General features: G+C 44.9%; 1 protein-coding gene across 8 annotated transcripts in view; it reads left to right on the top strand.

The window, feature by feature from the left end:
- Positions 1 to 512: 512 nt before the first annotated feature.
- SHLD1 (shieldin complex subunit 1) overlaps positions 513 to 12,254 on the top strand; it is a 46,279-nt gene continuing 34,537 nt past the window's right edge. The window contains exons 1-5 of one of the 8 annotated variants that reach the window (XM_071805765.1): positions 513 to 831; positions 1,025 to 1,274; positions 1,798 to 1,912; positions 2,723 to 2,917; positions 4,481 to 4,650. In XM_071805765.1, coding sequence (XP_071661866.1) covers positions 4,488 to 4,650 — 163 coding nt within the window. In that variant the 5' untranslated portion in view covers positions 513 to 831; positions 1,025 to 1,274; positions 1,798 to 1,912; positions 2,723 to 2,917; positions 4,481 to 4,487. Of the gene's footprint in view, positions 832 to 1,024; positions 1,275 to 1,797; positions 1,913 to 2,722; positions 2,918 to 4,460; positions 4,651 to 12,254 lie in introns of those variants that run through there. The other 7 variants (XM_071805764.1, XM_071805763.1, XM_071805761.1 and 4 more) reach the window with 7 other exon arrangements.

The raw sequence follows: 12,254 nt of genomic DNA, 5'->3' as shown, positions 1-12,254 counted from the left end.
GCAAGCTGTGGGACGGTGCCGCTGGCAGCCCCGCTGCTGCCTCACCTCACCCAGGTGAAGGGTGATGACACCTGAACGAACAGAAGGAAGATGTGCCACAGAGGTTTAGGTTGGACATTATTAGGAAAAGGTTCTTCACCCAGAGGTTGGTGGAGCACTGGGACAGGCTCCTCAGAGGTGTCACGGCCCCAAGCCTGACAGTGTTCAAGAAGAGACTGGACAACACCCTCAGAAACATGAACTGTGGGGTTGTCATATGCAGGGACAGGAGCTGGACTCAATGATCCTTGTGGCTGTCTTCCAACTCAGGACATTCTACATTTCTAACCAAAATGTCTCCCCTTAGAATCGAGAGAATTAAAACCGAATTAAATTTGTTTTGAGAAAAACCTGATTGGAAACAGCTTTGACTCGACGCCACGCCCGCCAGCCCGCCCTCCCCCCGCCCCTCCCCCCGCCATATTTCTCTGTATTTTTCTCGTCTTATTCTGCTTCTTTCTACACAACCTCCCCACTCGCAGGCCCACGGGACGCTTCCGTTCAGTCGCCCTCAGGGGCGGACCCTTTTGCCCCGCAGACGCGGCCAGAACGCCCGCGTCTGCCGTTGCCGCCCGGGTCCTGGTCAGCCTGGGCTCCGCCGGCGCCCTGCTCCGCACCGCCCTGCCCGCGGCCCTTCCGCCCGCCCCTGCCCACAGCCAAGATGGCGGCCGGCGGCCTGGGAGCGGAGGGTGTTGCTAGGTTCCGTTGTCTTCCGCCCGGCAGCGGGGAGGAGGGACTGAGAGGGGTTGTGGGCTTTTGCTTTCCCCTCGTTCCCTTGCACCATGTTTTGCGGTCCGTGGGATGCTGCAGCCTCATTTTCTCCTTAGAAAGTGGGGGGGCGGGGGAGGAGGAGGAGGCGGCAGACATGGCGACGCCGCGTGTGGTTCTAGCTTTTGGGGGCCCTGCGGGGGCTGCCCTGCACTGCTCTTCTTTCCCTGCGCTGCCCAGGGAGCGGTTGTTGCAATAATGGGTCTCTTGCCTGCAGGAAAGGGGGAAAGAGATGAGACTGTGAGGAAGAGAACCCTGTATTCTGCGCCCCCCAACACCAGCTGAGCAGGGCAGCTGGTAAGGCCAGTGCCTCGCACCCCCCAACGTGCCCATTGCACTTGATGGCATGTGTTTGACTGGAAGATGCCCAGCAGCACCACGCTGCTGCTGCTCAAGCGTGGCCTGAAGGAAAATCCAGTTTCGTCCTGAAAGAACGTTTGTCCTGGTTGCTCACTGAAAATAATGAGGTAATGGCAGAGGGTGAGAAACAGGATTTGGGTTCCGTGGGCCCGTGGCTTGCTCCACATGCTGGGTTACGTGGCCCTCAATACGCATATCCTGGTTGAGGCCTGACACAGGACAGGGTGTCAGTGTTGGCATCAAAAGCACTGCTAGATAAACCTGTTGGGGATGTATCTGCCTTTCCACAAGAGGAAGGGAAGGATATCATCTATAATTTTTTCTCTGTTTTACAGGTTTTGAATACTCGGTGCATCTGGCAGCTTCTTGCAAAGAAAATTTGGCTTTATTTCTAGAGTGTACTGACCCCTTGTTTTCAGGAGGTCTCAGTTGCTGTCAGAAGATTCAAGGGCATTGCTAGATGTGGTGTTTCTGATTCCTAGAAAAAGCTTTTCTCTTTGCTGGACTTGACAGACGGTGGTATATGTGGTGACTGTTGACAGCTGGCATGTGTGTTTGGAAAGGTCACACTGTCCATCAGCCTGATCAGCTGATGCGGAGCATGTAACTGACCTGTTTGTTTCATTCCAGCAAGCTGCGGTTGGCAAACCATGAAGGAAGAAGGACATCCTGAAGCAGTGACAGACTGTTTACTCACAGAGAACTGATTCCAAGAGGACTGCTTCCGCATCAGTGCTGTTCTGAGGTAAGGCACAGAGGTAACAGTGTCTCTTTCAAGTACCTGAAGGTCCAGGAGTGAGCTGAAGTCTTGCTTATCCTCACAAACAAGTCTCTCCATCAGTTTTGGGAGTAGAACTTCTGTAGCCTTGATTTATGCTGCCTTATATAGTCAAACTACACTCTGAAATTGTTGGAGGAGCTGATCCAAGAGAAAACTTTTGTTTTTTTTAAAGGTGATTTGTTTTATCTGAACCTGATCATCACATGACTGCACATGATGTTAGCTCTGTCATGGCAATATGAGGAAGGAGGCTGGCACAGGCAGCTGGCAGAGATGGCCAGGATCACAGTAGCCCATATCAATGACAGCCTTAAGCTCTCCTGGTACCACACCACCAGCTCCTCTTGCTATAATCTCCCATTTGCCCTTGGCGGGATAGGATTGGTTTGGTATTTGTGTTGTTTGTTTGCGGGCTGTGTGTGTGCATGTGTTTGTTTGGGTTGGGTTTTTTTGGTGGTATTTTGTTTGGCTTTTGTGTGGGGTTTTTCGTTTGTTTGTTTGTGTTTGATTTCTTTCTTTTTTGTTTTCCCGTTGTTTTTTGCCAGACCGAGGACTGAAACAGGCACTTTTGTTCTCTAAAATATTAATGTACTTTAAAAGTAGAACAAATAAGAAGGCAAATTCCTCCTTCACTGTGTTCTGTTTGCATAGATCATCTGTGTTTTGGGACATGAAGATCAATGGAGGAAAAGATTCCCTCTGAAGTGACTGTTGGGGGCAGAGGGTTGGGTGCTCTGTTTTGTTTTTAACCTTCCGCTCTGTTTTTCCTGGAAGCTTTCTGTGAATCCACTGACCTTGCTTGTCCCTCCAAGGCAAGGCAGCTGCTCTCTTCCAGTATCACAGCCAATCTCTGCTCTGTTCATTAGTGAGTCAGCATTCTGCAAAGGTCAGAGATACATCTTGGCTACAAGTTGACTCCACACAGAAGCACCTAAGGAGAGGTGATTTTTTTTCTAAATCTGCATGAAGGTATTTACTTCATTTTTCAGTACTAATCTCTTCTAAGCATTTGTTTGGCTGCTGTGGCTCTAACATTCCTCACTGACAACAGCTCTGAGATAAGAGTATATTGCCTTTTTCATTTTATGGAAGAGTAAATAAATGTGAGCCTGTAGGGTCTCAAGCCATTGCCTGACCACAGGATCTGGTTCCCCTGTCCTATCACTCTTTACCAAAATAGCAAAAGGATACAGCTGGTGGAGGGGGCAGCACAGCCAGCCACAACCTGCTTTTTTCAATCATGTATAAGTAAATGAAACAGGTGAAGGAAGAAACTTGCTCTAAAGCTCCTGGAGTCTGGGAACTAAACTCACATGTCATGAGAAACACTCTTGTTCTGTCCACATTTTTTCCATGAAATGTAGCATCCGTTACTTGAGTGAGGGGAAAACACAATGTCTGCTCACACTTACCGCATTCAATATCATCATCAGTGCTCAGTAAGTATTTAAGTGAAGCTCCTGTGCAAAAGTCCTTCTGGCATAAGCCCTTGTAGTAAGGACTGGGTCAATTCCTTCTCTGTTTGGTGTTGCTACAGGTGGAGTACAGCAGTACTCTGCTCAGACCTGGTACTGTTAGTGGAGAGTCTCAGCTGCCTCACAAGGGATTGTGCAGGGCAGACAAAGGCTGGTGGCTGAGGTGTCAGGTAGAAACTGAGGGTGTTTGGGGCTCTTCTGCATCTTTCCTTGAGGTCTACAGGGTCCCTCTTAGTGAGGCAGTGCTAATCATCCTTTGGTCTGAGGATTCCTACTTGCTTCTCTCTATTTGTCATTCTGTGAGCTCCTTCCCCACCAAGTTTTTTGCCTTTCATTCTTCTCCTGCCTGAGACACTTGTGTGGCTGTGATTGGAGCTGCTGGAGTAGAACATTTTGATTTCATCCTCTCCAAAAGAACTGCCCATCCACTGTAGCCCTTGGTATGGAGCTGGATGGCACCAACCCTGCCCTGCTCTCTGTGGTGGTGGACTGGTTCAGGGAGCTCAAGAGAAGGGTGTTGGAATGTCAGATGTTTCAACTGCAGCTTTCCAAAGTGCTGTGCACAGGGTATACCGCTGCCCTAGGGTCTCCACACAAGGAAATCCTTGCTGTCCCTGTGGGGTTGAGACTACCGTGTTTTAAGATGCTCTTTCATTCTGCTAGTGAATGTGATGAATTTCATGAACAGAGGCAGGGGCTTAACTTGTGACTTCTAGAAGCATGAATGATCAGGGACCTTGAAGAACTGCACATATAATGTGCCCTGAAGGGAATATACTCCGTAGCTTTTTCATGTTGGGGGCCTGAATCTTTGCTTCTAGAAAGCCTATAGGAAAGCCAGATTTGTTGTGGACTCCTCGTTATCCTACTTAGGGCTGACAACTGTTTCCCTTACATCTTTGAATTTGCTCTTGTTTTCTTAAATGAAGTACCAATATGCTTGGTCAGCTTTTCTCAGCTCAGAAAGCAGTGCAAAAATGCCAAATTGTTTGTGTTGGTTTCTGCTTGGATTTTCATGCTCTAAAAACCCAGCTCAGTTGCATTTGTGTCTCTGCAGTGGGACCATGGAAGGAAAAGAGACATCATCAAATTCTCACTCAGATGAGAGCAGCATATTGGACCTGTCCTCTGTTTGTGACCTAGCAGAGTGCTTTCTGCCCCCACACGACTCTGAAAACAGCGAGGAACTTTTCTGTTCTGTGGATACTTTTCCCTCTCCACCCACAGGTAACAGCTTCTGCTTTTCCACACACTCTTTCTTTAGCCAGTGCATTATCTACTTAGTGTACATTTGACTGAGAAGAGCAGTCTGGTACCGGTGCATCTGTCTTGTCTTAAGACACAGTTTACCTGAGCTACAGTTTGTTCCATCTTGACAGATGCAGTGTGAACTGTGGGTCGATGATACACAGGAGAGAAGTTCAGAGGATACTATCAGCTGCTAGTGTTTTGACTACACTGTTTCCTCATGTTTAATGTGTTCTCAGGAAAAGAGAGTTACTTGAACTAACCCACAGAGCAATCCCCTGGGCATCAATAGGAAATTACCATAGTCAGTAAGAATTGTTTTTAAACTGTCCATTATGTTCTTCATGTGCTTGTCAGGCATCTTCCAGGCATGAGCTCAGGATGTGGCCTCGTAGCCCGTTATTTTAAAATTATAGTAATGAATGTTTGCTTGTGCTAATGACATGAGTATGATGAGAAGTGCTTCACTTCAGCTCCTGGGAGACAGCAGTTCCCTCACTTGAAGGAGGACTCATTCCTGCAGAAGTAGCATTTTACGTCAGCCCCTACTTCAGATTCTTAGGAGTGATGTTGTACCTGAGAAGATCAAGGGACAGCTGACACACAGCCCAGTCAGTGTGAATATATGGCAAGAAGTGTGAAATCAAAACATACTGGCCCAGTGGCATTTCTTGTCATGTGGTCATACTGGCTAGGATGAAGGCTGTAGTAATTATCTTTAATATTGTGGGGGGAGAATAAAATCTGATCAGCAAATAATTTGTGGAAAGGGTTTGTCAAGGCACCTTAGCAGGTGAAATGTCACCGATGACGTTTCTGGTTGCTTTGGAGTCTGAAGTAGTGTAAAAGTAGAGTTTGGCTCCTCTTCTTCCTCTGGCACTGGGTGGTTTGCTAGTTCCAAGAAATCAGCTTGTAATTCGACAGGTGAGTTTTTTCAGTGGGAATTCCACTATTTTCCATGCTAAACAGGTAAGCAGTGGGATCTATCAACTAATGTAGCTCTGATGTTGACTGCTTGTCTGTGCAGTTGTCTTCACCTGTAATTGTGGGACATCCAGAACTGTAATGAAATCTGCAAACAGTAGATACTGATCCTTGCTTTGATTTTTCATATGCAGACCAAGAAGTCATGAGTCTTATGTTACTAATGATGCGAATCTACTGTAACCTCTACTTTAAACCGTAAGCTGTATCACATTCAATGTTTCATCTTGCTTTAGAGGAATAGTATATCTGATTTGAGGTTTTGCTTTATGTTTTGTGCACAAGGGGTGACCACCAGGATAAGAAATGTCTTGAGCAAACCTTTTCCACTCTTGTGACAGAGGAGGATAGGGAAATTCCTTTAACAGACTGGAAGGCTTTTGTCTACTCAGATTTCACAAGCCCTGTGTTGCATGTGTGAAGAAATTCTGGAAGCTGTGAGACAGTTCATGCAGTATGTGTAAGGTGGTTTAGTTGCTCAGACACCATTTAGTGTGGCTCAGGACAACTGGACACGATTGCTCAGGTGAATGGGATGCACAGAAGAACTGGTTGACCACTCAGCAGTCCTAAGACTGATCTGAGGCATTTGTGGAAAAATGAAGATGGGCAGCTCTAAACCCAAATGGCATCATTTGGCAAGTCATTTATGGTACACGTGTGGAATATGTAGCTGAAGCTCAGTACCAAGGTATTCTGAGAGGCCAGATCCTGCCTCCCGCTGGTGTTGGTGGGGATTCCACGTGTGCTGAGGAGGGCAGGTGGGGCCTGTGCACCCTCTCCTTCATCACTTGTTTTAGAGACCTCTCACAACTGAGACCACTTGGCAATAACTATGGGATGCTTGCTGTAAAATGGTTCCTTACTCTGTGCTCCTGGGATTCAGTTCATGCTCTGAAATCTCAGTTCCTTTCTCCTTATAACATTGTCCAACCAATATACAAGCTCGCTTAATCTCTCTTTTTTTTATGCAAATTCAGTTTTCTAAGCCACTGAGTTTGGTCACTGTGGCAGAAGAGGCAGGAGGACAGTTTTAAAAACAGTCTGCCTGTGTCACTTATGCTTGCACAAGCAAGTTCAGTCAAACCTATCCTGGGAAAGGAAGGTCCTTTGCTTGTTTCTCTTCTTGTGAGATGTTGTAAAATGCTGCTATGACACAAGATAAATTAGGAGAGCGGAGGTGGCTATAGCTTGCACCCCACACTATGACCAGAAGATTGCATCCTGGCCCTTGGGCAGGATAGATGATGGGTCTTCTTATCAAACCTGAAAAATTTTTATTAGGGGTGGGTATCTTCCTTAATGATTCAAAAGCATTTCGAAAAGGTCATCAGGTCTCTGGGAATGTGACAGCTTCCTTATCAAAGAAGCAGACTGGCAGCACAGGCTGTGTCTGGCATCTGTCGCATGAACCGGGCTGAGACTGACTGAAATACCATGCCATCCCAGGTATTCAGGAATCGGAAATGGATATGGAGGTATTCCTAGGGCCTGAGTCACTTTTAACAGGTTGTGTTAGTCTGGAGAGCCTCCAGCGCTTGTAATAGCAGAAGATAGTACCCATTAGCCATGAAATCAGGGCCTTATGAAAGCAGGAATCCTCAGGCCAGAAAACAGTCCTGTAGGAATACTACTAAACATCTAAGTTGTGTATAATTGAGTAGGTTTACGGCTTGTGTGGGAGTGAGGGTTCTGCTCTTGCAACAAAGGTGTATTTTTAGCTTATTGTCATGGAGAGTTCAAGTGTTTAGGCACTGATAGAGTGAGAAAAGTACATTTGATCAGTGAACTTTTCAGCATGCTTTTTTTTTTTATTTTTTTTTTTTAATCCCCATACTGGAAAAGAATAATACCAAAAATTCTCTGTTTATAGTGTTTCTAGTCTGTATCACTGAACAACACAATGCTGCAGCAGTACCCTGCAAGTTGATCCGGATTAAGAAAAGTTGCCAGCAAAAGTTTCTACTTGGCAGCACTTGGTTGTGTGTGGGAAACCTTAAATTATTTGGATTAATATTTGAAAGGCAGCTAATAAAGGTTGTTTACAATAAAATAGGCCACTGGCTGTGTTCCATTTTCTTGTAGGGCACTGAACCAGAGCATACCAGGGATAGTGGAAACAGTGTTTGCCTGGGAAAAAAAAGGTTAGAGAATAGACTACGGGTATAGTGCATGCAGGGCCGTGGGCTCTCCCCATACTCTGTGGTCTGACAGAGCTGAGTTTGCCAGCGTAGCCCTGAGGTGATGCTACCAGACCCGGAGGCAGTGTTTGAGAGCTCAGCCTTAGCACCGTGCTCGGGAGACAGGCTGGCTGAAGCAAGGGCAGAGCTCAGCCCCATCTGCCTGCCCAGTGGTTCTCTGGGGCCAGCACCATCTTGGAGGGATGGGATTCTTTGTTTGTCTCTAGCTTCTCCCTTAATGGCTCTATCTTTTTTAATGAAAAGCAGTTAAAAAGGTGCATCCGTAGGAGAATGGATGGATGGACAGAGTCACTTAGTGGAAGGTACATAGAAAATGTAGCATCACAGGAATAGAGATAATAGAGGAAGGATGACAGTTAGGAGGGGAAGGATGATGCTGGATTGATGGGGTAGTTAAGGAAGACAGTTCACTATGTGATCAGAGAGGCCTGTGTATATCTAAAAGCTGGCTAGCTCTTAAAAAAAATAATAAAAACCAGTTTGGGAGGATGGAGGTGTTCAACCTTCAGTTTCCTCTCCAAAAGCACTACTGTTCCTGCAGTTTGCTTCGGGTTTGAGCCCAGGCTTAACTTTAGTTATCTTCCATGGACTGCTCTGACCTCTCTAATGCAGCGAGAGTCCCACGCTGCCCCTGACCATGCTTATTCCTTCTGCATCCTTAGCACTGGTACTCAGGTGGGCACACGAAGAGTCAGCTTGGGGGATTGATCTAGCAGGCTGGGCAGCCACATGAGTATTTATGCGGATGAGATGAGGAGAGTTGCTCTTTCAGGCAGCAATGTAGGTATATGCCAAGGTACAGCGATCTGCAGTGTCTTCTGTCTTTCATATGGGGTTACAATCTTTCCAGAATGGTGTTTTCTGGAAAAAGCAGTGTTACACTATTAATAGCTTTGCCCTTGTGGGGAGCCAGGCTGTAGGTTCTTTTGGATCAGTTGTGGTTTTTGTAGGCTTCCTTCAAGAATAGTCCATTTGGAACAAGTTGTGAAAGCTTTGGGGGAGATGGAGCAGAACCATTTCCCTAGGGCTCACCTGCTCAGGGCAAATCAGTGAGTCTGGGCCACAGCACTACTGCTGGAATGACCACTTAAATCAAGAACACACCCAATCACAAGATTATCTCAGTTTAAAAATGAAAGCAGTTGTGATTTTTGGACCGTTCCAGTTGCTTTCTGGGTTTTCAGTCAACCAAACATGTACGTTAAACAAAGCAGAGATTTTCAGCTTGTTAATGCAGCTGTCAGTTCCACAGACAGCTGGGATTCCTCTGGAAGAAAAACCTACACATACCCAGTGGATGCCTGAATTTGCAGTGAGTTGCTGTGTATTTATTAGCAACTAGGGTGTCACGCTAATGTTGGTGCATGTGTTCTGACTTGTCCTTAAATGTTCTCTCCTGTTTACCACGTCCACTTGCCTGTCAAGAGTTGCATAATCTCTTTTGCAGAAGTGAGTTATGTTTACTGAAGAAGTTTGGCGTGGTTTGCACTTTTTCTGTATGGGAGTTGTGCAGAAGTGCTGACGTAGAAGCTGAAAATGAAAGGAGCAGGCTGTACTTGCCATGTCAGCAGTGACCTTTCAGGGATAGTACTTGATGGGTGATTGAAGGTTCAGTTCAGCCCAGAACTTAGTGTTTTTATTCATTACTTGGGTTAGAAATTACAACTTAGCTGTCTCAGCTATAACTGTTACCCAAACTAGCAGAATTTCCAAAATTGCGTTTTGTCTGGCCATGCTGGAGACAACCTGAAGGCTAAAGACCTTCATATATAGTCTCATTTGAGAGGTCTATGTTAACTTTGTAAATCCAAAACACTCTTGATATTTTAAATCACCTTCAGACTGAACCAAAGCTGAAGTAAGAAGGACTTGTACTTGCATTCCTGGCTGTCATGGTTAGATACAGAAACTTCCCTTTACCAAAAAGATAAAGGTCACCCCCAAAATATCTTACATTTCAGCTTGATGCGGAGATGAAGGGCACGATGATGTACAAAGTTCCTTTGTGCTGTTGTGAACAGTCTCATGGACTGCAGGAAGTTAACATGCACTCACACTTGGAAACCCACTTCGGTTTGAACTATGATCCCAAACACCATCAGAATTAATGGGTGTTTTTCAGGTAGATGACGTGTATAACTGCCTTGGCCTTCATGAAGATCATGGCCCCTATTTTGGGAATTATTGGATTTTTAGTGTTTAAGGTTTGTTTCTTGCTACCCTCTAGTGGGCAGTGTTACTAATTTCTGATGCTACCAACCTTGCATGCTTGGAACTTAATAGGCTTGTGACTTTTTTTTTCTTCAGCTGGTGGTGGGTTTGTATGCCACTGTACGGAGCTCAGTCCTGTGTCAGTTTACTGCTGTTGACAAATGGTGCTAAACAACCCCCAAGGCTGCTGTGGGAATACTTCTCAGGAGTGTTGGTTGTGTGTTTTTTACTGCATGGATCTTGGCACAGGGTGGCTAATGTTGCCTGTTCAACAAGTATTTGTTTTGGTCTAGGAATAGCCTTCCTACTTCTGCATCTTATAGTTACAGCTGTGCTGGGATCTGATTTTGTTATTGAAGTGAAGAGTCTTTAAAGCTTGGTTATTATGGGTTTTTTTGGGTGCAACTGTCATTTTTTTGCCTTTCCAAAAGTTCTCTTTTTAGCAACTTCCTCTTTTATCCCTGAAATTGGTATAAACATCCAGTTATTTGTCAAGGTGGGTGATTTATTCAGCTTATCAAAAGCAAAGCAGCACCTATTTTCAAGTGAATGTGGGGTTTTTTTTTGATTTATTGATGATTTCTAACCAAGAACACTCTCAAATATGATTGTAATACTAGATTTTTCTTAATACTCTAGTCTTCTTTAGAGGAAAAAGAAGGTGAAGTGTTTCAAATCCTAATAATTTTGCATAGATTATGTGATCCAGTGGTGCAGATGCTCAGTGGACTTGAATTTATGCATCTCCACTGAAGCCACAGGCAGTTACCCATTGGTTTGGGTAACTACACAACTGTGGTAAGATTGGCAGCATTAACTTTTTGGGCATCTCTGTGGCCTAGTTGTGTTGAATATTGAATAAAGCTGCAAAGTGGAATCCGTGCTACCTTACATAAAAGGAATACAGCAAAACTGCACAACACAAATAATAAAGCACTCAGCACCACCAAGTCACTGAAGGTCTTATATCTTTTGTAGATTAATTTTTCAGCAATGTGTTATATAATGCATCAAGCCAAAAATAAATCCTGGAAGAGAAAAAGACAGTGTTTTATTCTTCACAGTCTGAGGAAGAAAACCAATCCAATTTTGAGGAGAATTAGAGCGCTGTATTCTGGAACAGGCTGCCCAGAGAGTTTGTGGAGTCTCCTTCTCTGGAGACATGCAAAACCCACCTGGGTGCTTTCCCATGCAGTCTGCTCTGGATGAACCTGCTTTAGCAGGTGGGTTGGACTAGATGATCTCCAGAGGTCCATTCCAACCTCAACCATTCCGTGATTCTGTGTGTGGTCAGTAAAGGAATAAACTGAGGTATGTGACTTGACTCTTAGACATTAATGCTTCGGAACACCTCTGTGTTCTGTGAAAATGAACAGTTAGTATGAAACCATTAACAATTAGATATCAAGTCCAGAGGAAATGCTTCAGTAACAAAGACAAGGAGTTGCACATATGCATTTGTCTGATGGGATCATGTGGTTTTGTGCATAAAGGAGAGCTTGGGAGTTTGGCTCTCAGCGGTGCTGGGGGGACAACTGTGCAGCGCAACTGTGTACTGTAGTCTAATGATTTGTGTTGACTTGTTTGGAGTTGAGTCTTCTGTTCAGAGTGAGTTTTCTTCTGTTATCCATCTCATTTTTTTCCCAGAAAAAGTATTTGGTAGGTTCACTAGTATTAGGCACACAGTTTCAACTATATCGACCAATCTAATTACCAACACTTAACATGGAAAGGTGCATAATATTATACAAGTTTTGCTTTTTATCCCTGAATTCTTAAAAAGCGCTGGCACAAAACGGAACTTGGAATTTGTATATTTGAAGGTCAGTTGTAGGGACCTTCACAGTTGTTTCCTTTCATTCATTGTTCTTAGTTGAGTGTGTAGGCAAATTAAATGCTTGCCAACCTCTCTGTGTAGAGGTAGAAACAGAATGGGTTGATTTCCAATTAGGGATGCTCCCATCAAACCGTGAAATCATTTTGAAATGGTTCTAAATTTTATACATTTCTAAATGCTTCTTAGTGGTTCTAAATGTTGGAAGTTTTATTTCCTCCCTAAAGTCAAGCCTAGGCAGTTGTCTATCAGATTGTAACTGGATGCTGTAGCCTTCTACTGAGAATTACTGCATGGTTAGTGCAGAGCTGGCAGCTGGTGGCTCACCCCAGCTGGTGGTTGCACTGTCTGTC

The sequence above is a fragment of the Patagioenas fasciata genome, chromosome 3 (genome assembly GCF_037038585.1).
Source record: "Patagioenas fasciata isolate bPatFas1 chromosome 3, bPatFas1.hap1, whole genome shotgun sequence".
NCBI classification, from domain to species: Eukaryota; Metazoa; Chordata; class Aves; order Columbiformes; family Columbidae; genus Patagioenas; species Patagioenas fasciata.
Note: the sequence above shows the minus strand (reverse complement) of the source record. Positions and strands in the feature narration are given on the sequence as shown.